Source organism: Rhamphochromis longiceps, linkage group LG14, assembly GCF_057381845.1.
Source record: "Rhamphochromis longiceps isolate RC_006_pf linkage group LG14, R_longiceps_female_GT1.1, whole genome shotgun sequence".
Lineage (NCBI taxonomy): Eukaryota > Metazoa > Chordata > Actinopteri > Cichliformes > Cichlidae > Rhamphochromis > Rhamphochromis longiceps.
This window is the reverse complement of record NC_140570.1, coordinates 34,396,471-34,421,272: the sequence shown is the minus strand read 5'-3', so window position 1 is coordinate 34,421,272 and position 24,802 is coordinate 34,396,471. Positions and strand designations below refer to the sequence as shown.

Genomic DNA, 24,802 nt, shown 5'->3' with positions numbered 1-24,802 from the left:
CTTCCCATGTAGTAGTGTTTTTTTCTACAAGGCATCCAGATTTGGGCTAGCAAATGGGCCATAAATGGAGACCATAACTCATAAGGTCTTGCCCAGATTGTCCGGTCGAAGATTACATAAACTGTAAAGGATATTACAATTCCATTTGCTGTCGAAATAAGTAGATGTTAACGTTAAAAAGTTGTGACATGTCTTATCAAAAATGTATCTTTTGGTACATAATCTTTTACTTTTAATTTCACACTATGTTTAATTGGGGAAGGTGCCCGCTAATAAAGGGCTTGGCTTTTCCAGTCTACCTTTAAACGCTCTTGTCCCAATCGGAGCCGTAAGTCCCGCCCTATTGGTGATTACGTCACTGGCGTCATAAAGTTTGATGTCCTCTCCAAAGTTTAGATCCGACTGGGGCTAAACTTTTTTTTTTTTTCTAGAAAGTGAGCTGCGGAGATTTGTACCGCTCACTATGAGCCTTGCTTAAAAGAATATCAACAACAGCTTGGACTTGGCCCGACACTCAGAAAAAGTTGGACTCTTTCACTCAACCGTTTGTGGTGTTTTTTCGTCTTTTGTGGTTGCATCTGCGTTTTTTGGGGGGACGAGAGCATAAATTCCAATGTGGAGTTTATGCGCTTTGTTACGTTAACAAGTATGCCAGCAGGAAAAAACAGGAAAAGGCTGTCTTTCATTGCAGATTTCGACAGCTAACACACTTTGGAAGAATATCAAGTGCTCGACTTGTAAAGTTTAGAATGACTCCGAATAACTTTTACTGAGTGTCGTCGAGATTTTCAGATTTCTCCCGGCGTGGAAAAAAAGTTTGGGATTGGCTCACGTTTATTTTTTAACTTCCGAAGCCTAACTTTTTTGGGACATAAAGTTCGAAGACTGTTTTTGGGACAATGGATCCGAGCCAGCACAACCCTCCTGCCGGACACCAAATCGTCCATGTACGGGGCGACTCTGAGACTGACCTAGAGGCGCTTTTTAACGCTGTGATGAACCCGAAAGTCAATACCGTGCCCCACTCTGTGCCCATGAGGATGAGGAAACTGCCAGACTCCTTCTTCAAACCCCCAGAACCAAAGTCTCATTCCAGACAAGTAAGCCCGCCCTGGTTTTTACTGTGCCCGTACTCAGAAATCACAACTAAAAAGCAGGGCCCATCTTGTCGAGTTTCGGCCTTCAGGAGCTACGTGACTGGCACTTAGTTAATAGTTACTTCATCCTTCTCTGGTGCCATTTTTAGCCTTCAGCGTTATTGTTTTATTGGTCAGTCATCTTTGAACACACTTATTATTTTTTTAAGTCTTTAAGATATAATAACTTTATTCAGGCGGACTTGTATTGACCTGCTTAAATGAGTGTGCATTTCCATTGATGGGTTGTTTCCCCCCCTCAAACTGCATTTAATTTCCATTTAACACATTTCACAGCAAAAAAACAAAACAAAAGAGAAAAAAAACCAAACATTAAAACAGCAAAGGCCGTGAGGGCTTTATTAAACGGCGGAAACATTCTCTTGCAGTCTTTGGCCGTAAGTAACCAAGAAAACCGATGAATATTGCTTAGCTTAGAATAAATTGTGATTAGATGAGTGACAATGTAAAAATAATAAGGGATGGTTTGGTTAATAATTCATGTATAGCTATTTGCAGCAGACGGATAACCGTCATGTTCGTATCATCTTAAATTTCCAATCCGACTTTTTTATGTAAACAACTTGATTTGCTGACAGGAAATCATATGATGGTTAAATTATCCTATATTCACCCACAGCCCCTCCCCGATCCCTTCTTCCATTTTCAGCTCTTCCAAGTTCCCGGTCGCTCCCCATAACTCTGAGGACTTTTTGTAATTAGTGCGCATGCGTGTTGGTGGCAAGCCCTGGATACCTCCCACACCCGAATAAGTCAAAAACATGCCTTCACATGCACATGAATAGAATTTATATACACTTTAAAGTGATTACAAATTATAAGGAGTGACTCAAATATTAAATGGGTAGAAATTATGTAGACTAGTACACACTGTCAATAAATTAAGACTGTGTTCTGTTTTTCATCTTCAATCCATTATTGCACTTGTATTTGAAACAAACAAAGCCTCATGTTTTTTTTATTCTTTCATAAATGTTTGATTTGTCTTTACATTTGCATATGGCCTTTTTTAATTATTACATGATAATTGATGTTTTTAAGTGAGGGTTTTCACTCAAACTCCCCAAAGAAAACTAACTGTGTTGTCTCTCAACCCCAACACAGGCCAGCACTGATGCTGGGAGTGCCGGAGTCCTCATCCCTCACCATGTCCGTGCACACTCATCCCCTGCTTCCTTGCAGTTAGGAGCTGTTTCTGGTGGCTCACTGTCTGGCATGGGCTCAACAGGGGCCTCTCCTCAACATCTTCGTCAGTCTTCTTATGAGATTCCTGATGACATGCCCCTACCAGATGGGTGGGAGATGGCCAAGACAGCCTCTGGCCAGAGATACTTCCTCAAGTATGTATGCTGCCATGAAGTGCATCATACAGTTTGTAAAAGTCTCTGAATGCTTGCAACCTGAAATGTTTTGAAAAATCGGTGATATTCATCTATCTTAACTTTTTATACTTATTTTATACTTATACTTAAGGGCGATCGTGGCTCAAGAGTTGGCAGTTCGTCTTGTAATCGGAAGGTTGCCGGTTCGAGCCCCGACTCAGACAGTCTCAGTCGTTGTGTCCTTGGGCAAGACATTTCACTCGTTGCCTACTGGTGGTGGTCAGAGGGCCCGGTGGCGCCAGTGTCTCGCCTCTGTCAGTGCGCCCCGGGGCTGCTGTGGCTACAATGTAGCTTGCCATCACCAGTGTGTGAATGGGTGGATGACTGAATGTAGTCTAAAGTGCTTTGGGGTCCATAGGGACTAAGTAAAGCGAATACAGGCCATTTACCATTTATTTAACATTATTACATCAGATGTCAGAAAATCCCCAAAATGGAAAATTTTGTCTAATTTTATGAGAACATTTTATATTTGTGCAAGTTCTAAAAAATGTGTTTAAAATCTTTGATTGCAATTTTATACATACATATTGTTGGAATAATCTTACTGATATTTACAATATGTATATCCCTGCTTATAAAGCAGTACAATCACTGGTTCAAACTTTTTTTTTTTTGTTGTGACAATGAAAGTTACCAAAGAATTGGTCTTGTGACAGGTCTCTATAGAGACCTCTGTACTACAAAGCAGGATTTAATCTTATCTGGGTAACTTCTGGATTAGCTCTGAAGTTTAACCCTTAACCTTAACCTGCTCCGGAACAGGTTAGGTTCCTGATTAGAGATCAGCAGGTATGAAATCACCACCTACTGACCAGGCAGTTCTTCAGAAACTGGCATCACCCTGCCTGAACAATCCCTCTGTGGGTAGAGTAGGTGGCTCTAGTTTTTCAGTAGTGTCTAAAGTCTTTGTGTTAGCTGATGAGCATCGGTGATAAATCTTGATTCATTCCCATATTTGTCAGCAACAATTTTACTCTTTGATAAGTGTTAGTCAGTAATATACGATCCTAAAACAGGACACCTATACTGCACTTTCTAACCTCATTTCAAATTTGTACATAGACTAAGCCTATATTTGAATTCTGTTGTTGTATTTAAACTTACTCTTAAATCCTTAAAAGACACAGATTGTAGCTGAGAGAATGAAAACTATAACTGTCTTATGCAAATTTGATGGGAATAGTTGATAACAGCTCATCAGATTCTCCAATATCTTAATGGGATATTTTTATCTGTTAACTCAGACAAGTGGCTACACTTTAATAATAGCTTTCTAACTAAAGTGGATACAAATACTTACATCATTTATGTAACCTCTTCATATTTTTCTCATTTTAAAGTTTACTCTTTCTTTGTAAAATCAGCTACTAGTACACTAATCAATGTGATTAGATATTACCAGCACCACCTCTTTCATGTGAACTCACGTGTACCTCGATTGGGAAGTCCTGGGCTAACTTAGTGAGTTAATAACCAGCTTAGTGTGACCACTTACCCGAACGCCAGTGTTAGGGTGAGTAAATCTGGATAACGAAGGATACCCTGGGTATGCTGAACTCGCTTCGTAGTACAGGGCCCAGCTCTCAATACTACATCTCTATTCAGCATACATTATGCTGACAATGATTTTCAAATCTGTTACACAATAGTTGCCACTGTGTCCAGAAAGAGACAATTGCAATAGTTAAATTGTAGGTTATTAAATTTGGTGGGCTCAGCAAACAAGAGAAGTCTTTTGAGCAATGATTGCTGTATCTAGTGCTCCTTTTCTTGGTCTCAGGTTTCAGTAGAGACAATGGAGCACTGTAGCTACCCCAGACAGCAAAGAACAGTTCTGCAAAGCTCCTCTGCTACTCAGTAGATCTTCTTCGCATTAATCATCCATAGTAATGTAGATTTCTTGTTTGCAGGTACTGTAGAGACCTTTAGGCTTGTCACAGGATGTATCGATTACTTCTCGGGTTTTGAGGGCTTTGGTTCTTTAATACTTTTTTGTGCATTTGTTACCCTTTTTATTTCCACTGTCTGTAGCTCTGGGCAAAGATGGGTTGAATTATTCATAAAAGTGGCGTGCTTGTCAACAATTTATGTTAATGTAATCTGCTCATTGTGAAGCCTTCTAAAGTTTATGAACTCTTCAGCAGCTCTTGTTTAAAAAAAGGCTTGACACTCAAAGTCCTCATTCTTTACTCAAAGGCAAAATGTTGTCAGTTCTAGGAAATGTTACTCTCTGACGCAGAGTCTGGACAAACATGATAGCTTCAAACTTACTTGGATCCCAAAAAAAAAGAGAGCTTTCATTACCACATGTTTTAAGGTTGCACATCTGGAGAACATCTGGCCCATTTTGTGGAGGCCAAAAAAATAATGGACAGGGAATAGAGGAATCAAAACAGTACTCTGAAAGACTCGAGATCTTTATGGTTCTTTAGAGTATTTTATCCTAAAATACTGATAAAGGCAGAATAAAATATAACGTGTATAAAATTGGCAGTATAAAAGCCATAAGTTCACAAGTCAGGTGTGTTAACCGAGAGTCTTTCTGTGTATAAAAACAGTCATTTGATCTCACTGGTCGGTAATTTTTTTTTTTTTTAAATGCTAAACTATCCAATTATTCATAGATGATATAATATATACCTGTTTATATAGCGTATACCTGAGGGCCTCTTCCTTTCAACTCACATAGAGTTTGATGTTAACGGGATGTGAAACACATTTCTTTGCAGAGACTTAACTGTTTTTCCAACTGGCATGTTATACAACCAGAGTGAGTATAGTACACTGTGTTTGTGTTTGAGTACGGAAAACGCGAGGAGACATCTTCCACACAGATCAAAGAGCAGATATTTGATCTGGAATAAAAGCAGGCTTGCCAGAGCTGCTGGAAAAGACACTCCCCTATTTATAAACAGGGGCTGTCTGACCAAGATGTGTTGCAGAGAGAGTGAAGCAGAGCAAGAGTGTGCGTGTGTGTGTGTGTGCGCGCTAGCTATGGACTAGTGGGGGTGGGGAGTTGGTCACCAGCTAGGAAAGTAGAGAGTTGGGGGTTCACATTTCACTCTGGTTGCTTGCTGTTGTCCTTAGAGATAAATGAACCCAGGGTTGAAGTATTTTTTTTTTTAAGATACTATTTGTTTATTACTGTACTGCAGGATTATGCGTAACAATAACTGGCCTCTGAGTCAGTGAGTCTCTAGATTTCGATGCCTCACTCCTTCAGGAGTCATGCTCTGTTTTGGTATGAATGGAGCTGTGACTCTGTGATGGTGCCTCTCTGTGTCAATGAAGTTAAATGGCAGCCATGTGGAGATCACTAGAAGAGGGGGCCAAAAGAAACTGTGCCCTCCCCCTTTGTCCCAGCAGCGAAACAGTGATCTTTATTCAGACGACGGGCCTGTTGAGACTCATGTGAGCCTTCCCGAAATAGACAAATGGCTGACATGAAGTTTAAAGATGGGGGTGAGAGAGTGGTGGCTTTGTTAAGACTTTAACCTTCTTCACACCTGAAGTTCTGATATTTTTTTAAAAATTTAGTTTAATTTTGGTGTAAATACTAACCAGTGATGATAAGTGACAGATTTAGCACTTTTTTTTCTCCTTTAGAGTAGCAAATGGTGTTGAAGCGATATAAATATCATTTGATAAAAGTGATGCACCTTTTAAACCAAATTTTAAAAAATGAGACATTTTGTTATAACTGTTGGTGGTGATCAATAGTCGCAGCCCTAATGGTAATCAGAGTCAAATAGGATGCCGTCTTTTTTTGTTGTTTTGGCTGTTACATAAAAACAAATACTTGGAGAACGTCAACAAAGTCTGTTGACCTTTCGTCTTTTTCACAGCAGTTTGCTGCGGCCTTTGATTTATGACAGCCAGGGCACAGAGGTTGGGTCACCTTGGTTGTTGGTGGGACGGGGGCAGGGATGGTCTCCAGGGGTGGGTCATAAACTAATGAAGGTTTCTAATTTAGACACACCGGTGAACTAGGAGGGGTAATCACTGTTTCCGGGCGCTTATTAAATGCAGCTTTGAAAGAGCTTTCAGTTCGTGGGAAGTCAGCTCAAAGCAGAGTAAAGCTCTGGAGGGGGGGAGGCTATTATCTGCCCTGAGGGGCAGGTAGATCTACGTGTTGATGGACACTTTTGTCTTTTCTCGACTGGGTTTTTTAAATGTTTTGATGAGCTTGGTTTCACATGAAAAGAGCAGACTATGTGTCTCTCTTAAGGTTTAACTCTGCAGTGGCTAAAGATGATTCATGATTAGATATGCAAGGAGATGATTATCCACTGTGAAGAACTTTAATAAATCCTTTCTTTAGTGTTATGTTTTTAAAAAACAAATTATTTTCTCAGACTTACACTGCTGCAGAGTCCCGGGTAAATCGGCTAATAATCAGCTTTTACTATACTCTGTCTGTGATTTCCTGAACATCTGTTGCTCTAAATACAAGTCAGAGATTGCCTGTTTGCACAGGAAAGATGTTTATTTAGGCCTTATGCTCTTGCTGTAGTACATTATAATAACTCTGTTATGCTGATTTTAAACTATAAGATTATATTGATAAATCAATTCCAGCAGATAACATGGTAATATTTACTGCATTTAAAACAAAAATGGCCTAGTCAAGCTTTAGGCTCTCCAACTGTCGCCATGAATTGAGCAAATAAAGCTGCAATTGCAGTGTTATGTTGTCTTTTAAACCATAGTCAGACTTTAACTACTTGACAGTTTTTCATCTAGTCATTAATACTGTAGTGATGTAATAAATTAAATAAAAACAATATCAATTCATTTTTAAATTCACTAACAAGTTTTACCTTTATAGCTTGGCTAACACTGATCTTATAGTAAATGAAATGAATGGTATATATAATTGTTTTGCGATGAGTTTAAAGTGATAAATATGCAAATTGGTTTTCATTCTAAGACGTTGTAAACTAAGACCACTTGGTCAGTCACAAATGGTGCTGGGAAGACTGGGCTGTAAGCTTGTGCAAAGCCCTCATTTGGAGCAACTTTGTGTTTGACAAACTTTTGGTTTATTGACCACACACAGACAAGAACCTTCCTGTTCAACTTTGGCCTGTCAGCTCAGTACACAAACTGGACCGTGAGAAAGTCAGACTAATGTTTACCGAAGGTTTGATGTAACACCTCTGTTTCAGACATCAATGCCTCCACTGTCACTAAGGGCATCTCCACAGAGAAGTAGTCTCTGAGAGGTGGACCTCTCAGGTGGGATTTAGAGATTTCGAAATACTCGGATAACCTTATTTTAATATTGATATATTATTTGACTAAAAGTATGCACCTATTAATAAGTTTGCAATGTTACTTGGTAAATGATTAAGAGAAGTGCTTATGCGGAGTACTTTGTCAGGCAAGTTTTGCTTAAAAAAAAAACCCCACCTATTAATCTTTAATTACGACAATCCCTAAAATTACATTCAATCTTGAAATTACTCTTAAAAAATAAACAGTGGAAAAACCGAGGAACATTCAGTCCTGGTACTTCATGAACTAGTTTCCTCATTAATACAAACCACCCTTCAAAGGGAAACTTAAAGCCACAATAGGGTCACAAAGGTTGCCCCAATAATCTCTCTTGATGATGTCCTGCTGATAGAGAGGCAGCCAGGCATCTCCAGTCAACGAGAGTGGAGGTGGTCACCCTCAACTTAGAGGCCTGATTACATCTGGCCTCCCCCAGTGCACTCTTAAGTCATTGGCTTCAACCAACTTCCAAGCACATACTCCCAGGGTGGAGCTCCTGTGGTCTGACGATCCCATTTTTAACATTTGACAACTCAGCTGTGGGAGTGCTTCATCACTGCTGCACTTCTCATAGCTTCACTCCCCTGTATTACACCAGCGAAATGCAGCACTTGACATCTGGATTTGAAGATGTGCAATTTCAGTGGAATAAACAGTCAGCCTGGACTGAAATCGAGCTTTGATCTGGTGTTTTGAAGGTGGCAGAGGTTATTTGGAGACTTTATGTTTTTTGAGTAGTAAATTCTCTACAAAGCCAGATGCAAACGGCCATAGTTTTCATGAGCATAAACAGGCAGGCTGTGTGTTTGTCATACTAGTTTATAATACTACAGTAATTCACTGCAGCTTTTGAAAAATCAAGTGGGGGAATTCAGACTTTTGCACGTAAGGGATCGTGAACCCTTTATAGCACACTCCGGAAACCTGAATCTCTTAAATCTCAGATTTTTCAGTCAGTCCTTAACGATTAGCACTTTGCATTGTATTTTTACTCCAGTTAGTCCTGAGCAGGAAACTTATAAGTCATCCCATATATCATTTCAGCAAAGTAGAGTTTTGCCTTCATGCCTCAGCAAGACATGGTCAAACATGACAACTTGAGCAAAAGATGGAAAGTAATGGATCGCATTTGAAAGACATTGTTCTTCTTGGCTGCAGTACCTGGTCATTTGCAGAAGAAATGATGTGTTATAGTTTGTCTGTGATGATTCCCAGACAAACATGAGACTTTTTTTTTTTCCCCACCACCTTGTCCCGTCATCTAAACTAGGATTTGGGGTTGGAACACCAAAAGATGTTTGTGTTAACAAAAAAAAATCCCCCTTAAGGGACTTAATTTGGGGGAGGAGGATGTTGTTGTTTATGTAAACCATGTGACAGAAATAGAATCTAGCTGCTAGTTCATTGTTTATGGATTGAAACGTGTCTATACAGGTTACATTTTTTTGTGGCATGTAGACTTATTTTATTCTGTCCATTCATGTGCTTAGTGTGTAATCACACAGCAGCAGTTTGTGTGTAAAGAGTCAAAAGACGCCATTTATTTTAAGCATTCTCTTAATGTTTGGGTCGCAGCTTGAATGAGAGTTTTGAGAGCACAGTTTTACAGCTTACTTAAAAAAAATTGTAAACTTTTTTTGCACTTGTATGGATCAGGACCAACCCCAAAAATATCTTGCCCATCCCCGGGTATGCAGTAGGGGGCAGGGTACAAAGGCTGCCTTGCTGTGCTCGTTGTGGTGTCAGAAACATGTAAAGAAAACACCGAGCAGTTGTGACCGTGGGGTTGCAGATCATCAGCAATTCCTAACAGCAACTGGTGGCCTCCAGCCGTCCCAACAGTTGCCATGACATTGTTTTGTTTTATGTTTCACCTACAGGAAGCCGTGCAGCTGACCATATATGGTTGGTGGCAGGTTCAGTGAATAGATTATCTTTTAGTTTTAAAACCTGGTGATGAATTACTGACTCTTGGTAACTCATTTACCGGTTTTCTCAGTTTCTTTTCAATATTCTTTTCAGCACTATTGAACAGAAAGTCGATTTCATCACAGGCTTTTAGATCATTATTGCCTGTATTTTGAACTAAGGCTTTGTTTACAGTTGTTGTGGTTGATTTGATCAACGGAAGTTGGCAGTTCTAACTAGTCTTTGATAGAAAATTCAATATACCTTTTATCTGTGCATAACTTCAAGAATCTGATTTTAAGGTTTTAAAGTTTTATGTTCCTTTTTTTTCTTTTTTTCCCCACTTTTAGCAGTTTTTTTTTTTTGCCATTGACGTGCAAGGATGTGCAGGCCTCTCATTTACAATAAACCCTCCCTTCCCTTTTACCCTAGTGCCCGTCTCCCTGCCTCCTCCCCTGTTCTCCCCCCACCCCTCCCCACCCCCCACCCCCACCCCCCCCATAACAAATGTCATAGTTTCCAGAGTGGGGAAAAAGGCAGGAAATGGGGCAGGGCGGGCACTCAGACTGTAACAGAACCACAGCAACTCACACAGCCAATGGAATTCAGGGGATTTGCTTCTGTAGATTTTTTTTTTTTTTAACTTTCACTTGTTTTTTTTCTTTTCTCCAGTTATATGCCCCTCCTCTCCCTGACCTTTCTTTCTCAAGGCCCCCCCAGTCTGAGCAGTTCCAACTATTTTGCTTGGTTTGCGGTGCTTGTGTGGGTGTGTGTGTGTATATGTGTGTGCGTGTGAGGGCTGGGGGAGGGTTCGGTAGGGGATTTGGCAGCTCCTTTGATCAATAAAGCATAAACAAGAGGGGGCTTCAAAATGGGCTGCATTGTATCGGGGGAGGAGTGCTGAGTCAGGTCCTCTCGCTCTCTGGCCTGGGATCGAGAGCAGACAGGCAGGCTGGGATTACCGCAGAGGCCAAGAGAAACTCTCTGAATCTCTCATTTCACCCAGCTGTTCCAAAATCTGTGCTAATGGCGTTTAGGGATCAAATTAACAGTGAGTTGTAAAGAAACGCAGTGGGTGGAAGGACACCATTAGAACCTGGGGTATAATGGATAGCTGTGGGTAACATTTAGGTGCATGACAAACAAACTATTTTTGCCATGTGTGTTGAAATAACTCAGTCAAGTTACATTATAAATGCAAGATTTGTGGTGATGTATGAAACAAAAACACTTGAATTTCATGCCTTTTGTATGAGATTAGTTTTTGTTTCTTTTTCAAAAAAATGGGATAGTTTAAAAAAAAAAAAAAAGAGAGAAAACAAGTGAATAGTGGGGTTTTAGGTCGTAGCTCAGTCTGTGCCTTTGTCAAGCAGGTGAAAGCTTTGTAAATGTGGCGCCAGATTGTTAAAGCCCCTGACACTCTGTAGTGTCCGAGCCGCTTCCAGGAAAAAAGGACCCCCTGCATTGAGCCCTGGGACTGACCCTCCCTCAATAGAGAGGGTCCTGCTCGGGAGAGGAGGGCTTCCTGTATTAGCTTTCCATCTTAATCAAGCAACAAGTACCAACAAAGCACTAATTATCAATGCCTTCACAGAATGAAACACAATGCCTCCTCCCCCAAGCCTCAGTCCTGTTCCAGCAAAGATGAGCCAGAAAATAGATGGAGCAACATTGTTTGATGTTACAATGGGTGTTTTAAAACCAATCATAGGCCGCTACACATTTTCAAGAAGCTTTCAGCCTGACTTGACTTATTTTCATTTTTTGCAGTGTGCTGCTTTTGTTTTGTCTTATTTCAAATATAATTTAATGGGTTTTTTTTCTTTTTTCCATTGTTATTCAATACACATAGATTCAAATCATGAATGAATGAGTAGTGTAAATCTAGACTGAATCCAGGCTGGAACACACACAGTCAACATTGAGTTTCGCTTCCAGTAACAGTCATCATTTACAGAACGGGGGGGGGGGGTAGATTCAGTGTTTTTGTCCATGAGGTTGATGAAATGGGTCTGAGTCAACATTTATGTGTTGTATTGACATAGCCCTAGTTTGGCCTTACTGCTTATTAGTTGTAGGAAATCATAGATGGTCATTTCTGTGACTTATTTTTATTGGCTGTCCTATCTCCTTACAGCCACATTGATCAGACCACCACTTGGCAGGATCCGCGCAAGGCCTTGCTCCAGATGAACCAGCCTGCCCCTCCCAGTTCTGTGCCAGTCCAGCCGCAACCTATCATGAACCCAGCCAGTGGTGTGTATCTGTTGATTTTGTCAAATTTAGTTTTTATATCAGCGGCAGTGCATGAAATGCATTGTGTAATTTTCAGCAGTGAATGGCAATTATTTCAGTTCTTCCTTTGCACAACGTTCATAGTGTATTTTTTTCAACATGCATTTTTTGTGTGTTCACATATGTAAAGCAAAACAATAAAAAAAAAAAGAAGAAAAAAATTATACCGAACAAGTCAGGTACAGTCTGGTTCTTACCTGTTACTACTTGGTGTACCTCAGGTCTGTCCATACAGTTGGAATTTGCCCTAGGTGAGGGAAGACTGAGGCAGAACGTTACGCGTCCTGTTTGACATGTTTGGGAACTCTGATTCAATAGCTACTTTTGCACATGCACACACTGTGTGATGTCCTTTAAAGCCATGTGAGAATATAGCAGGGAATCGGTCCACTGAAATCACAGCAAGCGAGTCCTTCCTCTCGCATGCTGTACCTGGCCGCCACCCCTCATCTAAACAAACAGCGTTTCCAGTATTAGAATGCATCTGAAGTGAATCATCTCCAATATGGAGCTACATGTCAGAAAGGCCAGTTTTGGACAAAGGCCAGATCAGAAACTGGGTAAAGATTAAAGATTACCGATCTGGTAACCCATTGTTAGTCATCTGTCAACTGTTGACAGACAGGATTGTTTGATTTCAGTGGCTGATGGCAATGATTAATTCAGAGATGAAAGATTACGACCATCTCTAATTCTTCTGTCTATTTATTCCTTTTGCTTTCTATATGGGAAGTTTTTGCTTTGTTTTGGTCTCTTTGTCAGCTGACTGTAAGAAGTTTAAAAAATTCTGCCAGTCAATTAAAGCATAGATTGAACCTGTAGGATCTCTTAGACTTTGTTTTTGTTTTTTTTTGCATCGTCCCTTTAGGATCCCTCCCTGACGGCTGGGAACAGGCTATTACAGCAGAGGGAGAAATTTACTACATCAATCACAAGAACAAGACCACATCCTGGCTGGACCCACGACTTGAGCCACGTTATGGTGAGTTTGCCTTGGACTGAGATTGTTAGTGTTAAAGTGTGTTGTATTGATTAAATATAGGAAAGTCATTGTTAGACACCTGAAAATATAATTAAATGTTCACACTTGAGGGAGGTGTTCCTTCTCCACTTTTGGGTCAAAGTTAATGTAACCACACCAGAGTGCTTTGGGCTATCTAGACATAGCATTGGTGGTTGAAGGCAGATTTTGTTAAAACCCCCACCCTCAAAATTCACACCTACACTTTTGTCAGCCGTTTTAGTTATGGCACAACAGCTGAGTTTGCCATTAATCCCTCGGGCCAAACTAAAGTTAGCTCCGAGTGTGTGGTGGTCAGGGTTGGTGAATTAGTGACAGAGCCAGGTACATGTGTTCGGACTACTCTGTGGCCATGGGAATAAGCTAATCCTCCCGTGTGCCAGAAAGACTTCCTGAGATGAGGGCTTATGTCACTCTGACTCATTTATTCTTCAGGTGACATGCTTTTCATCACTGAAGTGTTCCCCAGGGAACTTTACCCTGGTTCACAAAGGCAACATGTGTGAATCAGCGTGCGGCCCGCTTAAATTTAGTGTTAGTTTTTTACCGAGCATGGCCACTTAAAGGGCAATTTTTATGTAAGCAATTGTGTGTCCCTGTTCTGAAAGCAGACAGGAAAGTTCAAAACAGAGTTGTAAGGGGAGTGGGGCAGCTGGGGAGAGATGGAGGCTTTAATCGGCAAAGCTCTTTGAAGGTTTATAAGTCTTGAACACACAAGGCTGCTGGGCCCCTGAAAGCGAGAGAGGGGGAGAAAGAGTGAAAGAGACAGGCTCTTAACTCATTATGTGCCATAAACATGATTTTGTTCCTCATGGTATAACTTTTTTTTTTTAATAATAATTGTTAAAACGTCACATTTATACTGCTTGTATTTCTCATTTGCGGCAGTTTGTACCTTCTTAGGTTTACAAAAAATTGTAAAACTTATGAATTTTGAACTGTTTTTTTAATTCCAGTAGTTTTGTTTGTTATCATTTTTTTGTATGCATTTGCACTTTTGTACTATTTAAGTAAGCTCCTGTGCGTCAGAAACCCCTATACTGCTGCTATGTAGGTCTTCAATCATAAGCCAACTGCTTTGATAATGGAGGCTAATTTGAGCTTTGAGAAGAAAAGCAGCAGAGTGCCTTTAACTGAGGGTTGTTGCCGGCTGCCTTCCCACTGTGTGAGGCCCAGTGCAGGCACAGCCCCATTCTGCTGTAGCTCCAGACAGACTTGAATCTTTGCCAGGCCTCTTTATTCTGTGTTCCAACTCTTAATCTGTTCCAGACCTTTTCAGTCAAAGAACTCTAAAGAGGGGAGGGCATGGGAGTGGTGGAGGGGGGCAAGGCGAAAGGGGAGGAAAGAAAAACTGAGGAATAGAGAGAAAATGACGATGGGATAAACATGCATCCTGTTTAAGATCCAAAAAGGTGGTGAGCAAGCTGCGAGTCCACGGTGACGTGGGAGTTCAAAAGGGGACTGGCTAATGTGGATGTCATATCCTATATGTGTTGCTGTGGGCACATACAGGAAATGACAGCAGAAAGACCAAAAAATTCCCCTGGGACTTCAATGTTTTCATCTGAAGACTTGGCGTAATACTGTTTGAGTACTGTCAGAGTACTAAACCAGAAAAGCTGGAACCTTGTTGAAAATGTCGCTGTCATAGGGTAGTTTGGCATTTGTGATACAAACAGAATTAAGAAATGTCATGTGGAAAAAGTCAGGAGCAGCTTCTTAACTCTCAAACAGCATCCCGTGGATGGATAGTTTATGTTTGAGTTTTGCCAAACTTTGCCAAAATATTCTATGCTTTTTTTTTTGCTTTTTTTTTTTATTGGTGACCATTAAATGGAATTGAGTGTACGCATTAATAGATTTCTATTAGAAGTGTCAGATACAGCTGTATTATAACCTGTTAGCCTACACTCTTGATTTTCGCCTGACTTATTTTTTTCATGCCTCTCAGAGCCAAGTCGGCACAGGCTGGTTTTAGCTTACTGAGTACAAGATGATAAAACTTTGTTTGCATCACATCCAGTCTGTTTTGCCGCTTTACTTATCTTGATGCTAGAAATACAACACCTTCCCAAGATGCCTTTTTTTTTTTTTTTTTTTTTTTGTTAAACTTGTTAAATCGAAAGCAGGTAAATATTTACTAAGTCTTAAAAGGTGCTGAGGCCTGGTCATATAGAGAGCTTCCCACAGCTGGCACACCCTCAACTTTACCTGCCCCAGGTGATCTTGTGGTGTAATATGCCTGCCAGTGTGATTGACTGATAAGGGGTTGTGTCGCTGGCTCGTTGTCTTGCAGGAGTGCGTGAAGAAGACAAAAGGCAGACAGCATTAACTTGTCTCTTATCTGACTGGCTCACCGGCAATCACTACCTCTATGTGCTGCTTACTCAAACCACCTCTCCAAAAGTACACACACACTCTCACACACAGTCTTCTTTGCCTTGAGTGGCCTCCTTTTAAAATATCAGTCTGGCCCTGAAATGAACCTATCCTTGGCAACTATCTCGCCCACAGATGTAATTCCCTTCTTTGATATCTGCATTGCTTGTGCATAGTTCATCCAGTAACATTGGTTATTGTTGCTATTTGGTCTGCAAAAAGAGTCCTTGACTTGGTTTTGCAGCAGGAACTTTGCTCCCCTGAAGGAAACCGTTGACTTTGACTAATCACATAGTTTTGTTGAGCATAATTTACTTGGCAGAGAACTAACAAGGTTAGCAAATCTTCTGATTTTTGTAGTTTTTTGTAAAATTAGGCGAAACTACGCGATCGTTCTGCAGAATTTTTTCACCTTGTTCTGCAAATTGGCTGGAGGAGGAGGTGATTGGAAGCTGACTTCCCTTTGGCACTGTTCGTATGAATAAAAGGTTACTGTCATAAATAGAAACTGGGGTCAAAATAAAGACCCAGGTTTTGACATTAAAACTTCTCCTTTATCTTTTGGCTTTGTGTATCAGTGGATCTCTCCATATGTGTCCCATCGCTTTTACGCAACTCGTCTTCAAAGCTAAGGCCTTAACAGATCTGCAGCTGCTGACATGGCCCATGCGTAGAGACTCCATCATGAGAACAGTTAATGGTGCCCCGATGGCGGAGCGCTCCAGCCACAAAAGGCTTCAGTATCTGCCAAAGATAAGAAGTAGGGAGAAGTAACAGTCTCCCACGGATTCTCTTGACGTGTGTGTGGGGGAAGCTGCCTACATGAGTCTGTGTGTGTGCGCGCGCTTGGGGTGGGGCTGCTGGGGAGACATTGCGGTCAGAGAGGGGAGGGGACGGTGGAAGGCAAGGCAAGGTGGGGCCTCCAAAGCTTCCCAGGGAGAGCCCTCAGCTATGGTTCATTCAGCCCCTGCAATAGTGTAAACAGACAGTGATTGAATGGTGATGAGAAAGGTGCCGGGGCGGGCAGGACAGAACAGAGAGGGCCAGACCCGCATGAAAGTTGCGCCCCCGCCCCATTAAAGCTTTGTTGTGATTGGCGCTTCAAGCACATAAGCAAACAGCACACCTCGTTGGCTCCTTTATTGTTGGTGCAACACATTCACGTTTACTCCACTGCAAATGTGTGACCTACTTTGCATGCATAGATTGCAGCATCGCATTGTGCTTTACACTTATGTTTATTAGACCCACCCCCACTACACTGAAGAATAACAAAGATTTCATTGGGGAACAGCTGTGTTTTCAGTACAAACACATTTGTTCTGATATTGTAAACATGTAGTTGGCTTACAAATGCTTAATGCAGTAACATTTGTTGTGTAAAAGAGCCTTTAACGTAAATTTAGAAGTGGTACTGTGTTTGCATTACCTTAGGTAGGCCTGCACTATATTAATGGGCACAGAGCAATCATATTGCATGCGTTAAATCAGCTTAAGTGGACACATCAAGCCAGGGTAAGAAGGCAGTCAGTCTCGAGGGATAAGCGGCGATTTGTTTAGAAGGAAACAAAACGCACAATGAAAGGATAAGTCATGACTGATGCAATGTACAAAACTAACAAAGCTCGTCTTAGTCAGCGAGTGGGAGGAGATCAGGTCTTACAGGAATAGTGATTGTTTTAGATACTAGGTGGACAACTTGTGCTGGGACTTCCCTTGTCCTACACAACCTGCTGCACTGGATCCTCTTTTGCAATTTCACTATGTGGACAAATGCACAAGTTGTTGGTCTTGTTATGTAGTATTTAAATGCAGCGATCCATTAAAGAGGTGAGGTAGCAGGAAGTTTCTGAAGAGAGATGGGAAGATACTAGTCTATCTAGTCTGCTAACTAGAAATCATGTATGTTAGTTTTATTGCCAGCTTCTGAGAGCTGACATTGTTAAATTTGCATATATCTCAATATAGTAAAGTCCAAAGGATAAAGGTGTCTCATAAGCACAGCACTTAAGTTTTGCTGTCAGGTCTGAATATTCCCCCGCTTTGCCTAAAAAATATTTTGAAAGTATAATGATTGTCCTCAGTATTTCCTTTACAACAAAGCAGTTAGCAACCATTTTTTGCAAAGTTTATCCTTGTCGTTACAGCATTTGGGGTCTTTGTATTATGTGCATTTGACTGATATGTAAACAACTTTTATTTTATTTGTAGCTCTGAACCAGCAGAGAATTTCCCAGAGTGCTCCAGTGAAACAGGCCGGGCAGCTGCCTCCCAGCATCAGTGGAGTTATGGGAAGCAACAACCAGATGAGACTTCAGATGGAGAAGGAAAGACTGAGACAGAAGCAACAGGAGCTGCTTCGGCAGAGACCACAGGTCAGGAATCGGAGTTAAAGCAGCTCAAAATATTTTTAAGGCCTTTTGGAAGTGCCAGGGCCTCATGGAAGAACAAATGCTTTTCAGTATGTTTCCACCACGATACTGAACCTCAAACTGTTCATTTGCTGAATGAGTGCAGCAGCAAAATGTTTACACTTTAAAATGTACAGCTTTAAAATCTTGGCAGGGATAGTGGTGGATCCTAAGCCTCTTTGATCAGTCTTTATTGTTACACCACACTGCAGTGAAGTCTTGTGAGTCATCGTCCTTAATAATTATCACTTCCTAAGGTTGATGTGTCACAGTGGTGCCACCCACGCAGGGTGGAGCGGTAGTTTACTCAAGGCTGTGTCATAGTACCAGATTTGGAGCTTTATGATTATGAATGAGAGTGCTGGTGACTTTGTTTACCATGCCTCAGGTTCAGATGGGTTGTTTAAAGTTCACTGTAGGACGTGACCCGTGTGTATGCAGGCACTGGGTTATAAAGGGAAAATTATTGGAACTGTCCTTTTTAAGAGAATATGCTCTGCATGCTTATGTAGCCTGGTTACTGTTGGCTTTTAAAGAAGGAGATTATGAGAGTATGATGAGCACAAACACTTTCTTTCAGATACTTTGGACTATTAGCTATTTTAAAAGCCTTAAAATCAGAATTATGAGTTTATTTACAATTTTTGTTTTTGTTACGTGCATGACAAGTGCCCGCGAGCAAAAGTGGGACCAGACTATTTCAGTGAAGCTGCCTGATTTCACTTAGTGTCTTGTGTAGACAAACACAATTAAAATGATGGATAGAAATTCATCAGTTATGTAAAGAAACATGAGCAACTGAATTATCCAAGGCTCAGACATCCACGGCCACCAGTTAAAATGGAAAATAAAATGTGGAAAGGCACTGCAGACCAGGCAAAGATATAAAGAGGGGTTCTGTCTAGCCGCTAGATTCCAATAAACCCGAAACCCCTGTAACTCTGCTTTGTTTGGATTATGGTGGCTATCATTTATTTACAAATCTTGTAGTGCGTGTCAGGAGTACATTGCATAACGTTAGGCGTGTATGGGGAGTTCAATTTTGGAGCAAAACTTGACACAAATGGAAATGTATGCACTTATGCAGTTATGTAATGAAGAATAGGTGAGTGGCTAACTTAAAACCCTTTGTAAGGTAATTAATACTACAGGAAATAAAATGAATTATTGATGTTGCATTGACTATGACTAGCTTATAGTTAGTCCTTCACTTATGCATGGCAACATAAATGTGAAAAACCGTAGAATTGCCGCAACACAATGGAGATTGCTGCAACTTCAAATGCAGATGAGCCATCAGACATGCCTTGCCGGGCGTGTGCTGCTCAGACAGCCGGTTTAGCTAGCTTTATTTTTACGTGGTTTTGATAGTGTCAGCAGGTCATTTATCACACAACTGCAACTTTTGGTTCAGCTGAAACTGTTCCAAACTTCACTGCAACAGCTGTGTGTTTGAAGAGGTAAATTTACTTTATGCACTTATTGAAAGCGTAGGCTGCCTCACTTTTGTTTCAAGGAATGCACAGATGGCAGATATCAGCAACCTATACTGCACTACATGCTGCAGTGTCACTGAGCCAAGGTTGAAACGTAATCTTATTACTGACTACTTATACTTGATTTATTTTACTTGCTGATACCAAATACTAAGTAGAAAAAAAAAGTATAATTAGTGCATTTCCAATAGTGTCTTTGTAGAATTTTAATGAGAGCTGAAAATGGTGACTATGGTCAGCTCTGTTCACATCCCCTTAGAAGGAAGGGGGTGAAAAAGAAAAGCATGACTTCATATCCTCAACCTTATCTGATTCCTCATGTGTAGAAAACAATTGTCTACAACTGTGGCCGGCCCCTCATGTAATATGACACCGTGCAAGGAGAGAAATGGAGACCAACATGTCTGACAGCAGACCAGTGAGGCTGTAAAAAAACGCCTCCATGAAGCTCTAGCTGTGTATAATTAGCTTTGGATGTTAGGGGTGGTGTTGACAGTGTTGCTCATGAGTTTTTGTGTCTTATTATCCGCAGGAGCTGGCTCTAAGGAACCAGCTGCCTACCAGTATGGATCAAGATGGCAGCACAAACCCTGTGTCCTCCCCTATGGCTCAAGATGCCCGGACCATGACGGCCAACAGCTCTGATCCATTCCTCAACAGGTTCGGTTTACACATAAGCCAGGCGTGTTCGGTGTGGAACAAAATAAGGAGACAATCAACCGCTACAGTCTGATTGGCACCAGCTGACTTTTGGTTCAGCCCATCAGACTTTATCCTGTTTTAGGGATCTGTGTGCAAAACTTTTTGAGCTGTGGTAGTAAAAACAGAAGGCCAAACTCTGGGCCTTAACCCTCTTCACATGGTAATGACTCATTCAGAGCAGCAGATCTGTGCCTGGAGTTCAGTGATGACCTCTGGTGTACAACTGCTGCAGTAAAGTCAGTCAGAGCTTAAATGGCGACGCAAGTTATGAAATAATACAAGACCACTCTTTTATTTTAAGAGTGAGACAGCCCCCCCACCCCCTCCAAAAAAAATAAATAAAGTGAAAATCTGCTGGTCTGAGGCTGTACAGATTTGAACAACAAAGGTACAGGAAGCTTTTTATTGTGTGAATGCTGCCCCACGGTATGCTGGGAAATAATTTCTAGTAGTTCAAGCTCTAGTTCTTCTGTGTGCACACAAAGTGAGGAAAAGAGCTGAATAGCAAGCAGGCCATGAGAACATGTGGTCCAGTCAGTAGACAGGCCAACCTAATCTCCCCTCCTCCCCCTGTTCCCTGCACTCCTCTGCGCTCACAATGGCCTCATTCATCGTGCCTCTGCCATACTCTGCCTACATATTTTTCTGCTAATTAGTATAGGCTTGTCAAATGTCCTCTCTCTCATTTTGTCTCAGTTGCCCCTTTCATTGCTGCTCTTTGCCTATGTACTGCAATATAGTGTAGATTAAAAAGGGGGAAAAAAAGTGAAGCTCACTTTCAATGGTGTCACTGCAGATTAGTCATCACGTAGCGTTTCTAGAGGGTTGAACCATTTAAATGTGCATGTATGTAAAGGGAGTTAAGGCCGCTGATTTCAACAGTTCACTTTTAAAGTAAACTATAGGCCATTAGAGTTCATTGGTAACAGAGCAGCATTTCTAACCAACATTTCATCATTTCTGCATTTCCAGCGGGACCTACCACTCCAGGGATGAGAGCACAGACAGCGGCTTGAGTATGAGCAGCTACAGTGTCCCTCGCACTCCAGATGACTTCCTGAACAGTGTGGATGAGATGGATACAGGTGAGCCACAGAGACTAATATTTTTGACCCAAGTGGAATAAAAGTGCTCAGTCAAAATAAACAGGCTGGAACCATCTCCTGCCGAGGGGTGCTTAAACATTTTCATTAACCAGTCAGATAAAGGTTTTTCAATATGAACAATTTAGCCGGATTCCTTTCTTGCCGTTTGCTTCCTGCAAATTTAGACTTGAGTCTTTTAAAAAATTGCAGCTTTTAATCTGAAAGGCTACATTTTGAATATAAGAACAAAAAAGATGTTTATTGTCCTGAAAACAGAATGTAGCCCTATTAGGGAAACGGATCATACAAAGGCCTAAGAGATGAGGAGGTGGACATAATGACATTTGTATCTGTTTCACACGTCATACTGTTCTGATTAAATGCGTCGATGCATGTGCACATCAAAACATATGAAATGCTTGCATCTGACTTGAATTCTTGACTCTTGATTCATTTCTGTCTGAATGGGATGGACCGCACTTCTTCTGTCGGTTTGGCTTAATGATTTGCTCACGGCTGCTGATTATTATTGTACATATTTCTGCATTCCCTTCATAACCGAATGCCTTTTTGTTCACAAGTCATTACTGAAATGATTTAAAGTGAACTATTTTAATACATTATCATAAGATATGCCAATTCATTTTGGTTAACTTACATCTAATCATACCTTCTTTTTAAACTAGCTGAAGTTGAGGTTAAAAGTTACTGGTACTGAACTGCTGTAGCCTTGAGAAACTTTTTCACACCTGTTCTGGAGCAAGTAACATCAAACAGTATCAACATTTTTTTTTTCTTCCCTCTTCATCAGGGGACCCACTTGCACCCTCCATGGCAACACAGCCCAGTCGTTTCCCTGACTACCTGGATACCATTCCTGGAACAGACGTAGATCTGGGCACCCTGGAGGGGGAGAGCATGGCGGTGGAAGGTGAGGAGCTGATGCCCAGCCTGCAGGAGGCGCTGAGCTCAGACATCCTCAATGACATGGAGTCTGTGCTGGCAGCTACCAAGCTCGACAAGGAGAGTTTCCTCACATGGTTATAGAAAAGCCGAGCTGGCCACTCCTTCCTCGCTCCTCTACCTACACTCTGAACTTCTGCCTGCTCTAATCTGTGAAGGAATCATAGATGATTTTATCAGACATTTCAGCAAGCCTCTCGGGACTTCTGTGTCTGTGTCAGCATGTAAGGCCAACCTCTTTTTTTTTTTTTTTTCCTGGCAGTATTGTTCTGTTCTCTTCACTGGTTGTGTTATCTCTGTATTTTGTCTGTGTCTTCAAGGCTGGCCTATGAACAGACAATTATGCAAGGGTCCCCAAATCTTTCACAGGCCTGTCAGTGAATCTAGGGCATATTTACCCACTGGGCAGGTGCTTCCACTCTTCTGCCCTGATCAGTTATCCCCTGGAGTCTCTGGAGCCTCTTTCTTGCAAAATAGCGTGACGCATCACTACTTAACTGTATTTGGGACTTTTGCATCTAGCTAGTAGCTTTATATTTGGCCTCATGTTTTTATTCTTTTTGTTGTTGTTGTTTTGTTTTTTTCAACAAGCCTGAAAAACCAAAAATGATGTATTTGGAGCATAAAGAACAATACTGATTTGGAGTAAAGGTAACGTGAGGCCCATGTTGCTTGGGGTGGGGGTGGGAGGGGTTCGAACCTGCGGATTGACTGCACCGCTGCTTGGCTGTGCCAGCAAGTCTAAGTTAAACCTTTGATAGATCAAGTGCCTTCAGTTGTATTTTTTTTTTTTTTTTTTTTTTTTTGAGATGCGAGCGACACGAATAAATACCCACATTTCTATAATTCAGCGACAAGCACACTGCTGTTCCCGTAAACGGCAGGCATACTTCCCTCTAATGTTCAATGATCAAAATTGTATGTTTGGGGTTCCCAGCCTGATTCACAATCCATTCGTCGTTTTATCTTTTTTAGTGTTCTATTTTTAGATAACTATATATGTATGATAGTTTAGATCAAATGGCATTTTACTTTCTTTTTTTTCCTTCTTTCATACATGGATTGAATCATTTTATTTTATTTTTTTTAGACGGGGTCGTCTGTTATATCGCAGCACGACACTTCAATGAGATCAAACCAGCCAGGACTTAATCTTGGTGGTCTGATTCTGTTTGGACTCTTTTTAAACCCATTTATCTGATTCTCTCGTCTCTGCTTTACTGTATCCACTTTAATGTTATTGTATTTTTGATATTCACATGCAGCTTTTTTTTTCACTGTCTTTCCTGAACATTAACCAAAAAGGCAGGTCTCTTGGCTCAGAACAAAGTATAGCTCTTTGATCAATGAAACCTTATGACCACATACAGTATACAACAGTTACAATGTTGGAACCCCCCCGCCCCTCCCGTCTATGCGACGCTGTGTTGAGTGTTTTAAATGAAAGGTTTATAGACTGCAGCCAGGACAAGTTTTAGCAGGTTTAAGAGTCATGTCAAGGGGTAGAGTAGAGGATCAGTGTGTGACTGATGGTGGTGAGTTTTTCCTTTTGCCTGTGTTTTGTTTTTTTGTTTTGTTTTGTTTTTTTTGGGGGGGGGGGGGGGGGTGGCATAATAAAGAAACAATCAGATATCTCAGTCAGGAATTGTTGATGCAGATTCCAAAGATGTTTTTGTAATGACACTAAAAACTTGTATTTTGCTTCTATCTTTAGAGACCAGAAACGGTATGATTTGTAAATCAGCCTGTGTTTGAACAAACTGTATAAGCTAATAATGAGAACATGTTTTAAGTGTTAATGGGCACGTCTAGCTGAGAGAGTTTTTTTTCCCTCCCCTTCTGTTTGGGATGGTTGTTTCGAGTGACTAACCTTGAGATTTTTAAGGATGAGGTTTCAGAGCGGAGAAAAGAGCGATTCTTCTACAAGCACTCACATGTTTACATACTCGGCCGCAGTTGAGACAACACACTGACAATTCTCACATAATCACGTTATTTTTTGATGTTTACACAATGACTACATATTTGCAGTACTGCAGTAACCTTTGAATAATCAGCCTGCTGCGTGTGCCCCTGGTTTAGGCTTTGCAGGATGTCACACTGATTCTGTTGCCAACCAATACTAAATGGGTAGCATTAACTTGATGGAATATATATATATATATATATATATATATATATATATATATATATATATATATATATATATATATATATATATATATATATTTTTTTTTTTTTTTTTTTTTTTTTTTTTTTTTAATTCATGAGAAACCTCTTTTTAGTTTTGATTTTACTGAATATTAAGTCACGTGCTGATGGATTTTTAAGATGGATGAACAGTGTTGGTGAGAACAATGCAACTAAAATGAGTGGTACACCACAGTGCTTGTATTGCACGGCTAGTTTTCGTTTTAATGCATCAATGCATTTTGTCACACAGACCTGATTTTATGCTTAGTGTGTAATTGTCAGAGCATATTAGCTGTTGACTCTCATTGTAGCAGTAGAACTAATCACAAGTTAAAGGATTTTGTATTTAGAGTTTTCTAAATGCACATGAAATGAATTTATATTCAGTAATGATCTGTTCTTTTTTTTTTTTCTTTTTTTTTTTTGATAGAAATGTGCATGTGTTTTAGAACAAATTCTGTTACAATATATCTTTCTTCATATGATACTTTGAAATTGGCCTAAAATAAAGTATATACTTTGTGGTAATA

General features: G+C 40.7%; 1 protein-coding gene across 1 annotated transcript; it reads left to right on the top strand.

The window, feature by feature from the left end:
* The first annotated feature begins 395 nt into the window (after nucleotides 1-395).
* On the top strand, nucleotides 396-24,802 carry yap1 (Yes1 associated transcriptional regulator). Its single transcript, XM_085379375.1, has 8 exons — nucleotides 396-1,100; nucleotides 2,262-2,497; nucleotides 11,865-11,983; nucleotides 12,891-13,004; nucleotides 17,634-17,797; nucleotides 19,862-19,989; nucleotides 21,004-21,116; nucleotides 21,928-24,802. The coding sequence occupies exons 1-8, from the start codon at nucleotides 900-902 to the stop codon at nucleotides 22,161-22,163; spliced, it is 1,311 nt and encodes a 436-aa protein (XP_085235501.1). The 5' UTR covers nucleotides 396-899; the 3' UTR covers nucleotides 22,164-24,802.

Bases quoted from the DNA above. Each gene is read 5' to 3' on its own strand.
- yap1 (XM_085379375.1), top strand. From the start codon at position 900: ATGGATCCGAGCCAGCACAACCCTCCTGCCGGACACCAAATCGTCCAT. The intron at 1,101-2,261 runs GTAAGCCCGCCC...ACCCCAACACAG, and splicing joins CAAAGTCTCATTCCAGACAA to GCCAGCACTGATGCTGGGAG. The intron at 19,990-21,003 runs GTTCGGTTTACA...CTGCATTTCCAG, and splicing joins TCTGATCCATTCCTCAACAG to CGGGACCTACCACTCCAGGG.